Source organism: Zonotrichia albicollis, chromosome 12 (assembly GCF_047830755.1).
Source record: "Zonotrichia albicollis isolate bZonAlb1 chromosome 12, bZonAlb1.hap1, whole genome shotgun sequence".
Lineage (NCBI taxonomy): Eukaryota > Metazoa > Chordata > Aves > Passeriformes > Passerellidae > Zonotrichia > Zonotrichia albicollis.
The window spans coordinates 17,782,725-17,798,580 of record NC_133830.1 but is presented as its reverse complement, the minus strand read 5'-3'; the positions used below and the strand labels follow the sequence as shown (position 1 = coordinate 17,798,580).

At 40.2% G+C, this 15,856-nt stretch overlaps 1 protein-coding gene across 15 annotated transcripts in view; it reads right to left on the bottom strand.

Annotated features, from left to right (window-relative positions):
* Positions 1-2,424: 2,424 nt before the first annotated feature.
* The window catches only part of ATP2B2 (ATPase plasma membrane Ca2+ transporting 2), a 404,406-nt gene continuing 390,974 nt past the window's right edge, over positions 2,425-15,856 (bottom strand). For 11 of the 15 annotated variants that reach the window (XM_074550120.1, XM_074550107.1, XM_074550114.1 and 8 more), the window contains one exon: positions 2,425-6,051. In XM_074550120.1, the coding sequence (XP_074406221.1) occupies positions 5,740-6,051 (312 nt within the window). In that variant the 3' untranslated portion in view covers positions 2,425-5,739. Of the gene's footprint in view, positions 6,052-10,575; positions 10,629-15,856 lie in introns of those variants that run through there. The other 4 variants (XM_074550115.1, XM_074550118.1, XM_074550119.1 and 1 more) reach the window with 2 other exon arrangements.

Below are 15,856 nucleotides of genomic sequence, written 5' to 3'. Positions count from 1 at the left end.
GCAGCCTGCCCTGTTTAATGAATGAGTTGTTTAATCATCCTTTCCTTCAGTTCCCATCAGGATAGATCACAATGTGCCTGCTAAAAGCTGCTTGTAAACAGAAAAACAGAATCAAACACTTCTCTATTTTTCCCAGCACCTCCTACAGCAGTGAGCTGGTGATCAAACCTGAGCATTCCCTACATGGATTTCATAAAATCAGAAATATGGATTTGAAGTTCATAGCCCAGGGTGATGTACACATGGACCTTATCTGGATCTGAGCCAGGAATGCAACATTATTATTATTATTATTATTATTATTATTATTATTATTATTATTATTATTATTATTATTATTATTATAATATTTTATTATTATTATGTTCCATTGTGCCAATGTCTCACACAGCTGCAGGAATACAACCACAAATGGCAAATACCCAGTGCTTACCTTCAGTGGTTCCTCAAAAGCCACTCTAAAAGTGCTGGAATGCCAAGAGGAAGGGGGAAGAGCAGAGCCCTGGAGCTCCCCCCGTGCCCACATTGGCAGCCCCAGGGAGGAGCAGCTGCCCAGGTGGTGCCAGCCCTCCTGGTGCCGTGGGGCAGCAGCATCACCCAGGGTCACCTGCTCCCAGCTGCTCTGGGACTTCTTTGGGAAGGGCTTCATTCAGGGAATTCCCTTGGGTTGGAACTCAGAGCCAGATCAAGCCAGTAACCAGCAATTATAGCTCTATTGCATTTCAGTAGATATATATATTTATATTATAGATGCACCTCCATTTTCTTCCTCCTTCTCTCTTCTATTATAATATAATTATAAATATTATAATATTTATATTATAGATGCACCTGCATTTTCTTCCAAATTACAGATGCGCCTTCATTTTCTTCCTCTTTCTCCCTCATTTCCCCCTTTTTCCTCTCCTTTCTCTGCTATTTTTGCACCATTTCCCTCTTCTTTATCAGTACAGCACCTCAGCAAATCACCACCTGCTTTTCTTACAGAGGTCACAATGTTTACCCTCAGGTCTTGGCATAAAACAGCTGGAAACTTCCAGCATGGCTATTTTGATTTAGAGGATCAGCCCTGGTCCTCCCTCACGGATGAATAGTTTCAAACTTGTGCCTTTCCGCAGCCTCAGTTTGCTGCACAGAGCAGGAATTCAGCGTTGTGGGGAATTTCATCCCTGCTTTTCCTCCCAGTTTGCACCTCCAGCTCACATCCATCCCATATTTCACAACCTCTCCTGCAAAGGTGAAGCTCTTAAAGCACATCTCTGGGGCTGCAGCATTCCCAGAGTGCCCAAATCACACTGAGCAACAGATCCAGAGCTTTTTCCTCCCAGCGCCTCCTCACAGGAGCTTCTCTGCAGAGATGGAGAGTCCTGCCCAAAGCACTCACACCAACACTGCAAACAAACTTGTGTGTGTAAGGAGAAGGGAAATGACTGACAGGGAATTAAAGTAAAAATATTTTTTGATTATTACCTACCCTGAGCTCCCAAAATCAAAGCAGAAATCAGTTTCATTCCAAAGTAGCTGTAAAGCTGCATTAGTCCAAGAAATCTGCTGTCTTAAATAATTGTTTTCTCTGGGGTTTTGTTGAATTCACTGTGCTGAGTACATTTTTATTTGTTGGTAACTTTCCTCACAGTGTAGCACTATTTCATTTTGGCCTCTATCAAGTATAACTTGTGACAGAGAATTGGTGAATAAATGCTTGAAATCTAGGTGAGAAGACAGGAAAATCTGTAATCTGAAGCATTTTACCTTTATAAATGATATTATCTGACAGCCACTCACCTCCTACCTGGCCTGCCTGGCTAACTCCTATAGCAACAATAGTTTATGAGCACAACTGCATCAATCTAAGCTGGAAAAAAAGAGAGAAGGAACTTTGGGCTCAGGGGCTGAGCACTGGAATGAGAATTCCCTCTTTCTCCCTAGATCTTCAGAGGCAGGATGAGTCCTGGACTGAATTCCCCAATTCTGATTCTCCTGGCTGAGAGTCCTGATGCACTCCCCAATTCTAAAAATTCAAAGTTCATTTTTCTCACTCTGACAGAGGCAGAAAAAGCTGGGAAAAAAACCCAGGGTAAGTGCAGAGCTGTCATGAATGACAGGAAAGACATCAATGACAGCCTCAGAGAGCTGCTGTTCTCAGGGCCAAGATTAAGACTGCTGTTCCCTAAGCAAATTCTCTTCGTGGTTTGGCTCTCCTGAGCGCTCCCTGCAGCATTCCCACCTCCAGGCTGCCCAGCCCAGGCAGGAATGAGACCCTGGGGGCTGCTCAGCCCCTGGGCAAGGAGAGCACAGCGTGCCTGGGGAGCAGGGTCCTCTCTGCCAGTCCGGATCTGCCTCCATCCAAACATCCCAGCAGGAATCCAGAGCTGCACCTCGGGAGTTCAGGTGAGAATAAAGAAAGCTGTTACATTCAGACCATTATTGTTCATGCTGCTTTGTGAATTTATTTCTTTAAATTTTCCACTTGTGCTCCTGCCAAGAGAGATCTATTAGACAGAAAGCAGCAAGAGTAAATCTTTATCATTTTGTTTCAAACTATAAAATAATTTACATCACATATTTTACTTACTTTTGTCTTTTTTGTTTGTTTTTTTTTTGAAACCACAAACATTCCAGCATCACACTGTAGGAATAAGAATAACAATAGAAAGCATAACCTTTTGCATAGTATTAAATGAACAGACAGAGTAAGTTCTTTATTTACAATTATTGTCTAGATAAAAAAATTCATAAAAACAGATGAATGAACATATATTAATAACCCCTAGTGGGATGGATTGCCAATGTACCACTGTATTGTTGTCCACAAATCTCATGCTGCTAAGTACAGTACGTAGAGAGCGAGCATTTATATATTGCAGGGAATTTTAACAAACTGATCATTTTGGTTTTTGATCCATTGTTCCCATCACAGAGAGGTCAAGCAATAAAAGAAAGGAATTGTGATGCACGACTTGTAGTTGAAAGGTCATAGCTATTCTGCTTTAAAAAAAAAAAAAAGTCTATCATTTATCATATACATAAAGCACAGTCTCTGCTCACAAAAGCCCAAGTTTTCTATGCATCTCAGTTTATATATGTTTTACTATATATACACAGAATGCAGTGTTCATTTTCTTATAACAGTTTTCAAGTCTGCGAATGGTACCTTAGGGAGGGGTACTCCTACAGGAAAAAATTCCAAAATAATTAAAAAAAAAAAAAACCAAAAACAGAACCGAGAAAAAACATGAAGAGTGTTGGGAAACAAAAAGGCAAACAGTCAGTGTGTTAAGATGCTGAAAAGAAACTCTTCCAGTATTAATAGCTTCTGTAGATGTTCAAGTCCAAAGCTAGAGGCTTCCCTGTAAATACAGATACCACTTCTGTCTTCTGGCCCCAGGGAGCCCATGGGCGGTGGAGTCCCCATGACAGAGCACCTTCCTGCCTGGGCTGGGGCACAGCTGGGGCTGCTGCAGGTGCCCGCGCTGCCCCGGGCACCCTGCCTGCCCCTGGGGCTGCTGCAGTGCCCGCGCTGCCCCGGGCACCCTGCCTGCCCCTGGGGCCGCTGCAGGTGCCCCCGCTGCCCCGGGCACCCTGCCGGCCCCTGGGGCTGCTGCAGTGCCCCCGCTGCCCCGGGCACCCTGCCTGCCCCAGGGCCGGGCACCAGGCACAGCCAGCAGAGCTGCCAGCCCCGAGTCCCGCAGCTGGCAAAGGGAAGCTGCTCAGAGCTTTACCTGGCTGAGGGTCCTGATGCACCCTGAAAACATCAGTCTGCAGTTTGGCCATGAGTCTAAGCTTGGTTTGGAGAGTTCTGGCTTGGTTAAAAGCTGCTGGGACTGCAGAGATGCACCACTGTTATGGAGCCAACCAGAAAAAAACACCTTAACAACTCAACGGATCGAGATGGTTGGAGGGTGTTTTTGTTCCAACAACGCCTGGCATAATCGATTGTGGAATTCCAAATGTCTTTTTGCACTGTACAGTTATGGAAAAAATCATATGCTGAAAAGTCTCCAAGCAAACTTTATATTAAATACAAAAATTAGTTATGAAAAATCTGTGATCCACAAAGTGCTTAGCATTCAAGTGGTTGACATAGCAATTGTATAAGCTCATAATTTTTTACGTTTCTAGGGCTGTTACCATCTTGAAAAATGTTTTTCGCCTTCCATACTGCAGGTTTTCAAAGCAGCTTTCTTGGGAGAAAGCTGAAGGTAAAATAATGTTATTACTCTGTTACTGCAGGAACACAAGCTTGATTTAAAAAAAAATCACACAAAGCACATCTCAATACACAATTAATAAAGATTTGTTCAGTCCTAATAGTGCAGAAATTATATTTTTCTTTTAAAAAGAAATCAAAGCAACAACCTACAGTGATTTTCATCCAAAATGCCAACAGCCCATACTTTGCAAATAATAAGGAAATAAATGCCTAAAGTACTAATTGAAAAGGATTAACACAGTATATCACAAGATTTTAACATTTCTTTTATCTCCATATAGACAAACCAAATATAACTTATTTTCAATTATAAACTCATTTAATGTCTCTCTAAAAATAGTTTCCGAAGCCATTGCTGTATGTCTGAAGAATGAAATAGCCTCCATTATTGTATGTTGCACCAAAAGGAGTTCAAGCAGATCATCAGAGGGGAGGAAGGAAAAAAAAAAGGAGAGAACCTGATCATTTTGATTTTTATTTGAAACAAAGGAAGCCTGGTTTACCTCCCTGTATATAGGATCACAATGCTACATCCAATGTGTTATATTTTGGCTTCTTTTGTTATTTACTAGCAGTATCTACATTATTAACAAAAAAAAAAAAAAAGACCAAAATAAAAACCCAAAAAGGAAATCAGGCAGAAATCAGAGCACGGTTGTAATAAAATATCCAGGGTGCGAGAGTACAGACATTTTCAATGAGCTGAGCTGAGCCATTTTTATACTACTTCGGCAGGAAGTGCTTTCTTAACCCTACAAATAGTTAAGGATATTATCTACAGGTTTGTAAACAAATTACATTCTTTTTTAGGACATAAATAAGTTAAAATAGTCAGAGCAATTTGAGCAGAAACAAGGCAACATGCCAACAAAGAAACTTTATATATATATAACTATATATATATAGATAGATATATACATATATATAATTAATTATCTATATACTTATATGTATATATCTCTATATATAGTCTCATAAATGTTTAAGTTCCTCTGTCCAACTGGTGCAAATCTACTGTGCAAGTTAAGCTTTGCAACTTCAAAAAAGTTATTTAAATTAATCTATACAATTGAGTCCATGCCACACAAGCATTTCAAAAACTCACAGACCAGTGAATTGGATAAATAGCCTCAGAAAGAAGTCCTCTGCAGTTCCTGCTTAAGGAGGAAAAAAACAACAAAAAAAAAGAACCAAAAAGGAAATAAAAACAAACAAAAAGAGAGAAAGAAGGGCCAGCAGTGTACAGTACATTCATGCAGGAGGATTTTTTTTTGTTTTTGTTTTTCTGAAAGGGAACGGGGGGTATGTAAATCAGCCATTCATTCTTTCCCCAAAACCATTGTGATCAACAATTCATTCACTTGTCTCAGAGTGAATAAGAGTTCAAACAGCTTTTCAGCCAGCAATGTTTTTAATATATATATTTATATATCTCGGTTGCTGTGGGGTTTCTTATTTTATTTTACTTTAACTCTTTAATATTTCTTTTTTTTTGTTTGTTTTCCTTTTTGCAGTGACCTTTTCAGCTAAAGTGATGTCTCCAGGCTATGTATTGGGCTTCCTGGACTAGAAGAGGTAGCTGATTTACTTGTATCAGTTGTAAGATTGATTCCACTGTCGATAGCACTGTTGTTCTTGTTCAGCGAGGACGGTGGACTCGAGTTTTTCTTGAGAGCAGGGTCTTCTTCTAGGTCTGTGTCATCAATGAGTGGGATGTGGGGCTGGGAATCTTCTATCCTAAATTCAGGATGAGTCATAAAGTTGTGAATAGAGGTTCTAGATTCTGGTTTTTCTAAACCTTCATAGAGAGAGCTACGGAATGCCTTCACGACGCGGATCTGGGGGGAGAAAAGGAAAGGGCTGTCAGAGGGCACCTCCCCAGGGCACAGCAGGGCAGAGAACACTTGGTGAAAAATGTAGCACATGGTTAGGGCAGTGCAGGCAGCTGGAGTCCAAAGTCTCTGGATGTTATATGCATAAACGAGTGGCTCAGTTATGTGCATTTTGAATGTCTGTACCAACTGCAATATTAAAATAAACCAAGGTTTAAAGCCATCAAAGAACTGATGGGGAGGAGTGGTTAAAGAAAGCCAAGGTCCACTCGTGTGGTACATCCCTAGTAAAAGACAAGCCATGTTAATTGTAATGCAAATGTCAAACCATGCATGTTGATAGATTTTTTGTTTTTGTTTTTGCAGTGAGTAAGTAGAAAGGCTTTTTTTAAATTAAAAAGTCTCTTTTGTATTGTTGTTAAAAAAACCATTACACATAACATATCACACTTCACAAACAGAAAAGCACGGAACACGGACACGGTTGGATGGGTACGTATGAGACACACACAGGAGCCAAGTGTAAAAACTAGAATATCAATGTTTTAAAGCAAAATCTAAATGGATGCAGCCAAGAGCACAAAAAGCCAAGCAGACAAAATACTAAGCGCAATCATGCTACCACAGGGGGAAAAAAAAAAAATCACAGTTACCACATGAACAGAGATAACTTGCACACAACAACTACACTTGGAAGCCTGGATAATGTGAACATAGTATCGTTGAACCAACTTTTATTTGTCCTTCATGCAGATGTGAGGTAAACACTCGAGTATAGACCCACTGTTCTAGCCATTCAGCTTGTTAATAAATAGAAGAACATGTAATAAAATGATGGGTTGGTTGTTGGGTTGAATTGAGTCCCATTGTTAACAGCAAGCTGTTTGCATTTGGTGTCTCAGTCGTGCAGTTAAATGCTGAAAGCCACATGATTTATGCCATTTATGCAGTCTTTAAAGCAGGTCAGTGACCTGGGCCAGGGGCCACCTAATGCCAGAAAGCACCTGGCAGGAAGAACAGAGGTGAAAATCAACTCAAGACTCAGCCCAGCGATTCTCAGGGATGGTGCCCACCGTTTTCCCAGTAGGAAATGGGAGGAGCAGAGCGAGGAGTGGGAATGCTACGTCCTCTGTGGGTGGGCAAAGGGAGGGATGCTCTCTAGTCCCAGGGACCTACCAGTTCTCAAAAGAAGTGAAGGGTTGTGCTGGGTTACTGCTGAAAAAAACAGAACTTTTTGGAAGGGGGTGGAGGGGCAGAGAGGAAAAAACAGAATGGCAAAACGTGATCTGTTGGCAAATGTTTCATGACTAAGTATGAGTTCTATCCCTCTACTTCCATGTAGTCCATGAGCAAACCTTGAGCATTTCTCAGGGGGGAGACTAAAACACAGGCAGAGGCAGAAAAGGTGCAAGCAGGTACTGTGAAAGCTTCTCCACACACGTTTGAAATGGTTTGGTGGTTGGCATGTGGATCTTTTTACATGTAAATATGCTGCACATTGTTGGTTGGCCTGATACACCACTGCTTTGGAAAGCTTTAATTCCTCTTTGCCTTGGCAGACTGCACTTCAGTAATGGCACAGGACCACAGGGTCAGCTGTGGGTCCAGCTGATCCCATGCTTGGAGCTGGCCAAGCTGTACAGAATTTCAGCACGTTTGAGCAGGAGGCTGACTTGGTTTTGGTGTTTTTCTCTTTGATCTCAGTTCTTTTCTATGCTCTCTAAATTTGGATATTTGTCATATTTTAAAATCTTAACAGCTGAAGTCCTGCCATGTTCAGATCATTGGGTCAGCCCAAATATTCTCCCTTCCCTCCACAGGTACATTTGGTAACCGCAGGGCACAGTACAAAAAGTAGTTCAGGTGACTGTTTATGCTCCAGGTAAGAGATCTGAGTGGCACAGGATGGCTCAGCCAGACCTTGGGGTGGGAGAACATGTTAGGTTGGCAGAGGTGCAAGAGGGATTGTCTTGGACCAAAAAAATATCAACAAATAAATTTCACCCTCTGCAGTCACACAGTGCACCTAAGAGAGCTCCTGGAATTAAAAACCAGGGGTTTGTGAGAGTTGAATCTGAGCCGTGTGAAGGCTCTGTAGATCAGCAGAGTGGGGTAAAGGATTTCTCTGCATTCCTAAAGCCAGAAAAGGTGACAAATCCCTTCACTACCTGTACCCTTCTAATTTGTTATTTCAAGTGTAGAGTAATTAGTCTAAATGAGGAAAAAAATGGTATGCCTGTTGAGGCAGCCTTAAAACCACATTCCCATATTGCCCTAGTTTAAATCAGGAAACTTTTTGTACCGTGGGTACTTTATAGTATGGGCTGATGAGGTGACATTTCTGCAAACCTCCCCGTTACTTCTGCTTTCTAAACACAAATACCAGTCACCTCTTCAGCCTCAGCTGGATGCTAGGGCTTATCAATTAACAAGGTAATTCTATTATCTTGGGAACAGCCACTCCTTACGGCACAGACTTCAGTTCTATTTGGAAGCTGGATCTTTATGGTGAAGGTAAATTTTTACTTGAATAAAAGGGTTTGATATTATCCTGAACAGATCCAGCAGAATCCAAAGAAAGGAAAGCTTTTCTTCATCACACAAACTGTATTTAAGTCTGCAAGATTTGGCAGGGCAGGAACCGATGTCAATTTGTGAGCTCCAGGTCCCACAGTTGGGAAAGCATCTGTATTGCTTTAATACCAACATTTGGCGTCTCTTTTGGATTTAATTCCATAGTCAATCTAGGGAAAACTGCAGATTCCAGCTGTGTTTGACAAGCAGCCCTGCAAACATGCCAGCCATGACCTGGATTTGGGGCTCTGCAGTGACACTGAAGTAATTAATTAATGAGCCATTGCAAGGGAGCAATAATGACTTTGAGCTGCTTGGTCTGAAGATAGAACATCAGCCTCTCACTTTGGGTGAAGGTGTGTGCCAAAATTTTTGGCCTGGAGTGTTTGGGTCTTGCAAGAACATTGAGATGTTTCTAGAATGGCTTCTGCTTGTTCACACTGGTTTGCACTGGAAATATTAGCTCAGAACTGATGTAGCTCTGCTGACACCTGAGGTAATTCACCTTCTGAAGGCAATGGGAATGGAAGGGCCAAACTGGGCGAGTCCCTCAAGCTGACAATAAATCAAATCAGATTTCTAAAGAGTTTTCTTCACAAGGGAGCTGTACCCATAATTTCACTTAAAGTCTCTCTACAGAGATGTATATTAGCTTTCCATTGATTTTTCATTTTAGAAGAAACTCCCTCCTCAACTTAAAATCTTGCATACTGAGCTTGGCATCCAGAAGAAAACTTTTTTTTAATGTCACACATCATTCAGTGACAGAATATCTGCATTGCAATAAAATTCAAAATCTCCTTCAAAGCCTGTCCCCCAGTGGATCAAATTATTTCTTGCAGGGACAAAACTTAGTGGAAACAAAGGCAGAGGGTTTGTTGCATATAAAAGTGGCATTTTAGTTTCTCTACCATAGTACTACAATATTTAATCTACCTCAGTGACAGAATTTCTGCATTGCAATAAAATTCAAAATCTCCTTCAAAGCCTGTCCCCCAGTGGATCAAATTATTGCTTGCAGGGACAAAACTTAGTGGAAACAAAGGCAGAGGGTTTGTTGCATATAAAGGGGGCATATTAATTTCTCTACCATAATACTACAATATTTCATCTATCTATCTATTATAGCTGATCCAACTGCCAGATTTAAAAATATTATTTACCCAGAGTTACATGGCCCAACAGCAACAAATTCGTTTGTACATGCTTAAATTCAAGATTTGAGGTAATATCTGGTGTAAAAATGTTTGGGGGCTCTGCTGAAACAAAGCCCAGCCAGTTTTGGGGTTTTTTTGACCATAAAATAAAGCAGATGAACTTGGGATGTTGTTATGGCTGTAAAAGCATGGAAAAGCAGGGACATCCATGATGGATAGAACCTGGGAAGTGTTGGTTTAGTATGAACTATGTAGAGTTCATGTAATGGTGTTTCTTTATGAGACTGACAATGCCAAGGGAAGACAAACAGTGAGATACAGCTCCCTTTTCTCACAGTAATGGAGACAACAAAAAAAAATGAACTGCTTTTAACAAAAGACTGCGGGGACAACACTTCAGGACATTTTTGACATTGCTATAAGTTTCCACTTCTTTCTTCTCTGGAGCTGTAACAGAAAAAAACTCTTCAGCTTCATCCCACCTTGAAAGTCAGATTTATTATACTGCATCAGGCAAGAAAAAAATAAAAAACAAAACCAAAAACAAAAAAAGAAATAGAATTTTAGATACTACAATTTTTTTTTTTTTCCCATCAGAAGAAAAAGGTGATATTCAGAATGTCAGTCCTAAGTACAACCATCTAGGCAAAATCTGCAAAGCCTGGTGAGCACCAAGAGCTGTGTTCTGGTTGGTAGTGTGTGGGCTTATACTCGAATGTTTACCTGGCTTCATCTAAGCCAAGTATCTGGAGTTTGGTTCACATTCATTTCAGGCTCAAGGTTAAAGACTCACAACCTCTTTTTATTTCACTCTCTCCTGCTGAACCCTTTTGTCCAATGTTCTCTAGCCCTCTGGGAAAACAAACACATTTAATATTCAGACAGTAGAGAGTAGGGCACTGCAACAGCAAATAAATTCAATACTGAAAGGTCAGTAAGGTGATTAGTATAAAATTGTAAACAAGAGGTCAATTTTGCAAAGAGATGCCAACTCTTAGGTGTAACTGAGACTATTCTAGGTCAAGACTAAACTGTACAAAGGTAAAGGAGATTGGTCAAGGACTACTGCATATGGAAAGCTTTGAAATAGAAAACATCTTCAGTATACTGGGATTTCTTTTTGAATCTTCTCAGTTTTAGGTGAGTAAAATTCAGATTAGGCCTCCACAGGAGATGCTGCTTGAATTGGGGTCACCTGTAAATGTTGTGCCTCATATATTCTGGGGAATAGGATGTAGAAGTTGAGCAAATTCAAATATAAAGTTAAAAAAACATGTATAAAACTTAGAAATTCTAGTTTTCTGCTTTAACAAGTGAAACAGATGCATAACATTATCTGTGCTCTATTCCCACATAAAGATGCAGCAAATCCTGCAAGTGCTGCTCAAAATTCAAACCACAGGCAGCAAGGAAAGCAGAGCACCCACACAGGCCTGGTTCTCATTTCCAAAATTGCTGAATTCCACTGTATTTTAGAGCAAAAAGCAGAGCCCTGTGCAGGGCTTCCACTGCTCTGCAGCAGGATTGCTGCAAAATTATGGAGTTGAACATTTTTGTATCAGATTTAAATAACTCACACAAGCCTCTAAAAGAACCTGTTTGTGCATTAGGATCTAACACTTCCTGCCATGGCACATCTACACTTGAGGGCTTGGGTTTATATTTAGGCTCTGAATCTGCTTAATTATCCTTCAGGGAGGAGATCCAGGAGTTGATTTTGACTTTTTTGCATATCCCAGGAGGGTTTTGTCAAACCTTGGTCACAGCCAGTGGGAAGTCCTAGGCTTTAGTATGGAACCCCAGTCTCTGGTTCAATGGTGCAGCTTTTAGAAATATAATTTTAGCTGTGGGTTTGATTGAAGTTCTGCTTGTTCCATTTCCTCCTGTGATGGTTAAACCTTCCTGTACAGAAATTGCCCACTGGGCTTGGTCTGTGATCTGAATGTAAATTGATACTGGAGCAGCAATCTTTGCCTCAACATTTATTAAAATAGATGATTTCGTTAAAAGAAATGAGTTCCCATTTTTCTTCATGAAAAAATTCCATCCAAACAAGTTTTAACTCTGAATTCGGAATTATTTTCCTTCACAGAAAATTAAATATGTGAGAAATATAAAAGCCCTTCATACACAAGAGCTGGCAAACAGTTAAATGGACTCTTTAGAATGCTCTCTTGGGAAATGGGCTGTGAGAGCCACTGGGGCTGAGCTTGCTGAGTGCCTCACGTGGTGTGACACCATTTGCAGATGCTCCTGGCCTCAGCAAAGCCCTGGGTGACACCTCCACCTTTGCCTCAACATTTATTAAAATAGATGATCTCTTTAAAAGAAATTGGTTCCCATTTCTTCTTCATGAAAAAATTCCATCCCAACAAGCCTTTACCTCAAGTTTTAACTCTGAATTCTGAATTATTTCCTGTCCACGACAGTTCCTGCCCTCGTGCCACCCCAGCAAATACTGAGTGTTCTACACAGGACACATTCCTGGCACACATGAGAACCATTATTTGACTAAAAAGGAATGGGAAAGGTTTTTGCCCAGCAAGTGAAGCCGCAGTTCTGGAGGCTTTGGTCCTTCCAAGTGAGGCAGAGCACAAATCCAGCCTTAAGGGCGCTCTGCTCCTGCACCAAGACACTTCTTAAAAACCAACCAATCAACCAGACAGAAAAATAAGCCAGAAAAAACCTTCTGGGATTTGTATACAAATATCTCTGAGAGCATTTTGTGGTTGATTGGTGAGGTTTTAAGTGCTGGTATAAAATTTGGAGTCCTGACTCTGTTTTCTCCTGTCTCACAGGTGGGTCATTGGAGGCCACTGCTGCTGGGATTCATGTAGTAAAAAGTTTCAAGTGATTGATTTAAATATCACTTCTAAAAACCTCTGACAAGTTAATTCTCATCAGAACCAAGACAAAGGAATTCTGGGAGGTCTCTTTTGCTGGGGTTTGGTTTGGTTTGTTTGTTGTTTCTCCAATGCTTCCTAAACTTAAAAATTAGAATATTTTCTGAAAGAAAGGAAAGATTTGTTTCAGGGAACTGCAGTTCCTGACTGATTCCACTTGGGAAGAGTATGAGCTCCAAATGAGAATGAGGGGAAGAGCAGGTACTAAGAAATATTAAATGTGTGTCTGTCTTGGGAAATCTGCAACTATGTCCTTGTGCAGGGGTTACCTATTGCTACCATGAACATCTGAAACCAGGAATACACAGAGTAGGATAAAGACTTGTTTACTTTGTGTACAGTTAGATATTCTCACCCTCTACCTAACTAAAAAATCTAGTGGTAAAGACTTTAATCACATACTCAGTTTTAAGCACAAGATAATTTTTGGTGTTACTAATTCTGAGCTTCAAAAGGAAAAAAAAAAAAGATGTTTCACTTCCCCAAGGTTCTGGGTTTTTTTCCCCCAAATAAAACAAAGAAAGAAATGTATAAAAAACATAAATCCACCAAGGTTGTACCTGAACCCACCCCTAACTCTGCAGTAGCACAGCTTTCAAATGATGGAAATTTATGAGTGTAAATCTGTGTCTGAGAAGATCTGAGACCACCTTGCTTAACACACCCATATTTTCATTTTCAGCAGCTTAAAGGTTTGCATATTAAACAGGTGCACATATTTAGTGTGCATTTCAATGAAAATCATCATTTTATCAGAATAAACAAAATGCCATGTTTTAATTTGCAGGAAATTTTGCTCTTTTTAAAGCTGCAATGTCTTTCAAACAAGATAAGAGACTCACAGACCTCACTGTCATCCATCAATGGTGACATACAGAAATTTGTAATTTGTTATTACAAATAACACCCTGATGGCTCACTAGGGAAACTTTAATATTGTATTAAATATTCGCTTGTACAAACTGCTTTTAATTAAGGGATTCCACAGCTCTGAATGGGCCATATTTGTAAATTGCTGCTAATTACATGTAATAACTTGCTGACCTGTTCCACAAACCATTCTAGGGGTGGATGCATTCCACAGGCAGATTTCTCTTTAGCAAGCACTAAGCTTTGAATCAAACATGAATTTGCCCAAAAATACCAGAAAAACTTTCCATTAAAAAAAAAATCCAAAATTTTACTATAAACCTGCAGGAGACAGCTCTCAGATTGGCAAGGTGACACAATGAACTTTATATTAAAAATTAGTAACAAAATTAGTTAAGAGTTTCATAAATGCTCTGTTAAATTAGACTGACATATCAATACAGCATCATGTGATTCCTATTTTTTTAATTAAGCATTTATTGATATCAGACCCTCTCCACTTTGGGCTCCCAAAATGCCACCTGAAATATCCCAATTGTTGCAACATCCTGAGCAAGTTTCAAGAACTAGCCCCTGTTTCCTTCCTATACTCTCAACGTTTTCCCTTGGTACTCCCCATAAGATATTTACATATATTTTTAACAATCCTGAAGGCTGGGAAAGGCTTCAAAATCAGAAGAACAACTTTCCCATCATTCCCTTCCACCCCATAGGAAGAAGAAAATGGGGTTTGAGCTGTTCTGGGGAAAGCAGCCAGTCCTGTGTGCCCACACACGTTCTAAGCACAAAGATGGAGAGCATTTTGCAACTGGGATTTCCTCAAATAATTCCAAATTTCCAATTCACAAAACCATCCCCCATTTCTATGAACTTTGTATTAGGAAAATTTTTCCAGGTTCTTGATTTTGAGCAACCCACTGTAAATACCCCATTTAAAAATGAAAACATTGGAGGTTTTACTTGATGGGGTTTTTCCACTGCCATTCATAAATTTGTGTCTTTGTATGAATAAAGCCAAACTTTCTCCAAGTGTTACAATTTCTGATTTAATACCAGCAGACATTCTGCTGCGGTGATAAAACACCAACAGTCCAGAATAAGCACTTTAAAATCCCAATCTCTGATTGCCCTCTGCCATTGAGATCCTTATCTCTGGGAAGTTTAACAAATCAATCATTGGCTTTATTTTAGTGAAGAAAAGTGGCAGCAACCACGAGGAGCTCTGGACACCTGTTTTATTTCTCCAAATGAAAGGTGACAAAGGCTGGAGCAGATTCTGCTCTCTCCTATTAATTAACTTCAGCCCATAAACGAGTGAGGCCCTTGTTAAGACACAATAACATCCAATTCTTGCTTTGCTGCAGTGGGGAGTAGAGAAGGAAGATAAATTGTCTATTTAAATTTTATTAGATCTTTCCTCCCAAAGTGCTGGCTGCAGCATGTGAAGGGAACATTTAGCACAGCACGAGCAGCTCCCAGTTTCCTGCTCAAATGGAGAAATTCTATTCCAGGCAATCATTCCCTGGATGAAAAGCTGCTTTGGGATTTGGGGGTTTTGTGCCCTGCTCAGTGTGGGAATGAGGGAACCAGGGCTCAGGAATCTCCATGGCTTCAATTCTCCTGATCCTGATCCTGCCCTGGAATAGTTGGAGCTGTTGGGGTGAAACTTCTCAGGCCAAACTTCCCAAGACAAAAATAGGAAAATATATAAAAATCTCCAAGAAACAACTGCCAAAGTTGGAACCTAAATAGCTTCAGCAAAAATGAAATTTCCCCTTTAAATCCAACAAAACTTCTGCTCTGCTCTTGCTTGAAAACACTTTAAAACCAACCAACCAATCAACCAGACATGAAAAAAGCAAAAATACCCTTCAGAGACGTGTCTGATGGACAAATACTTCTGAGACTATTTGTGATTGTTCGATAAGATTTTAATTGCTGCTATAAAAGTCATGTCTGAATGTTTGGTGTGCAGATACTGAGGGGGTTTGCACTCAAACAGGATGGAAAGGTCAAACTTCCTTTTTCCTGCAGGAGTTCTGGAATTTTCCCCCCTTTTCTTGTCTGCCTTTTCTCTGCTTTCCTTTTCTTTGTTGGCCAGACAGATAAGAGCAGTTTCTTCTCTGTTTGGTCAACTACTAAAACCTGTATAAGGAATATACCCAATTATTTCTGAAGTGTGTGACAGGCATGTAAACTGAGTTCTACACATCTAAATATTCTTTTAATGCTGTAATAAAAGAGCTGTTCACAGTCCTGAATAAATAAGGATCTAGAAACAGAGTTAGCTCTTTCTGAGCAACTGGA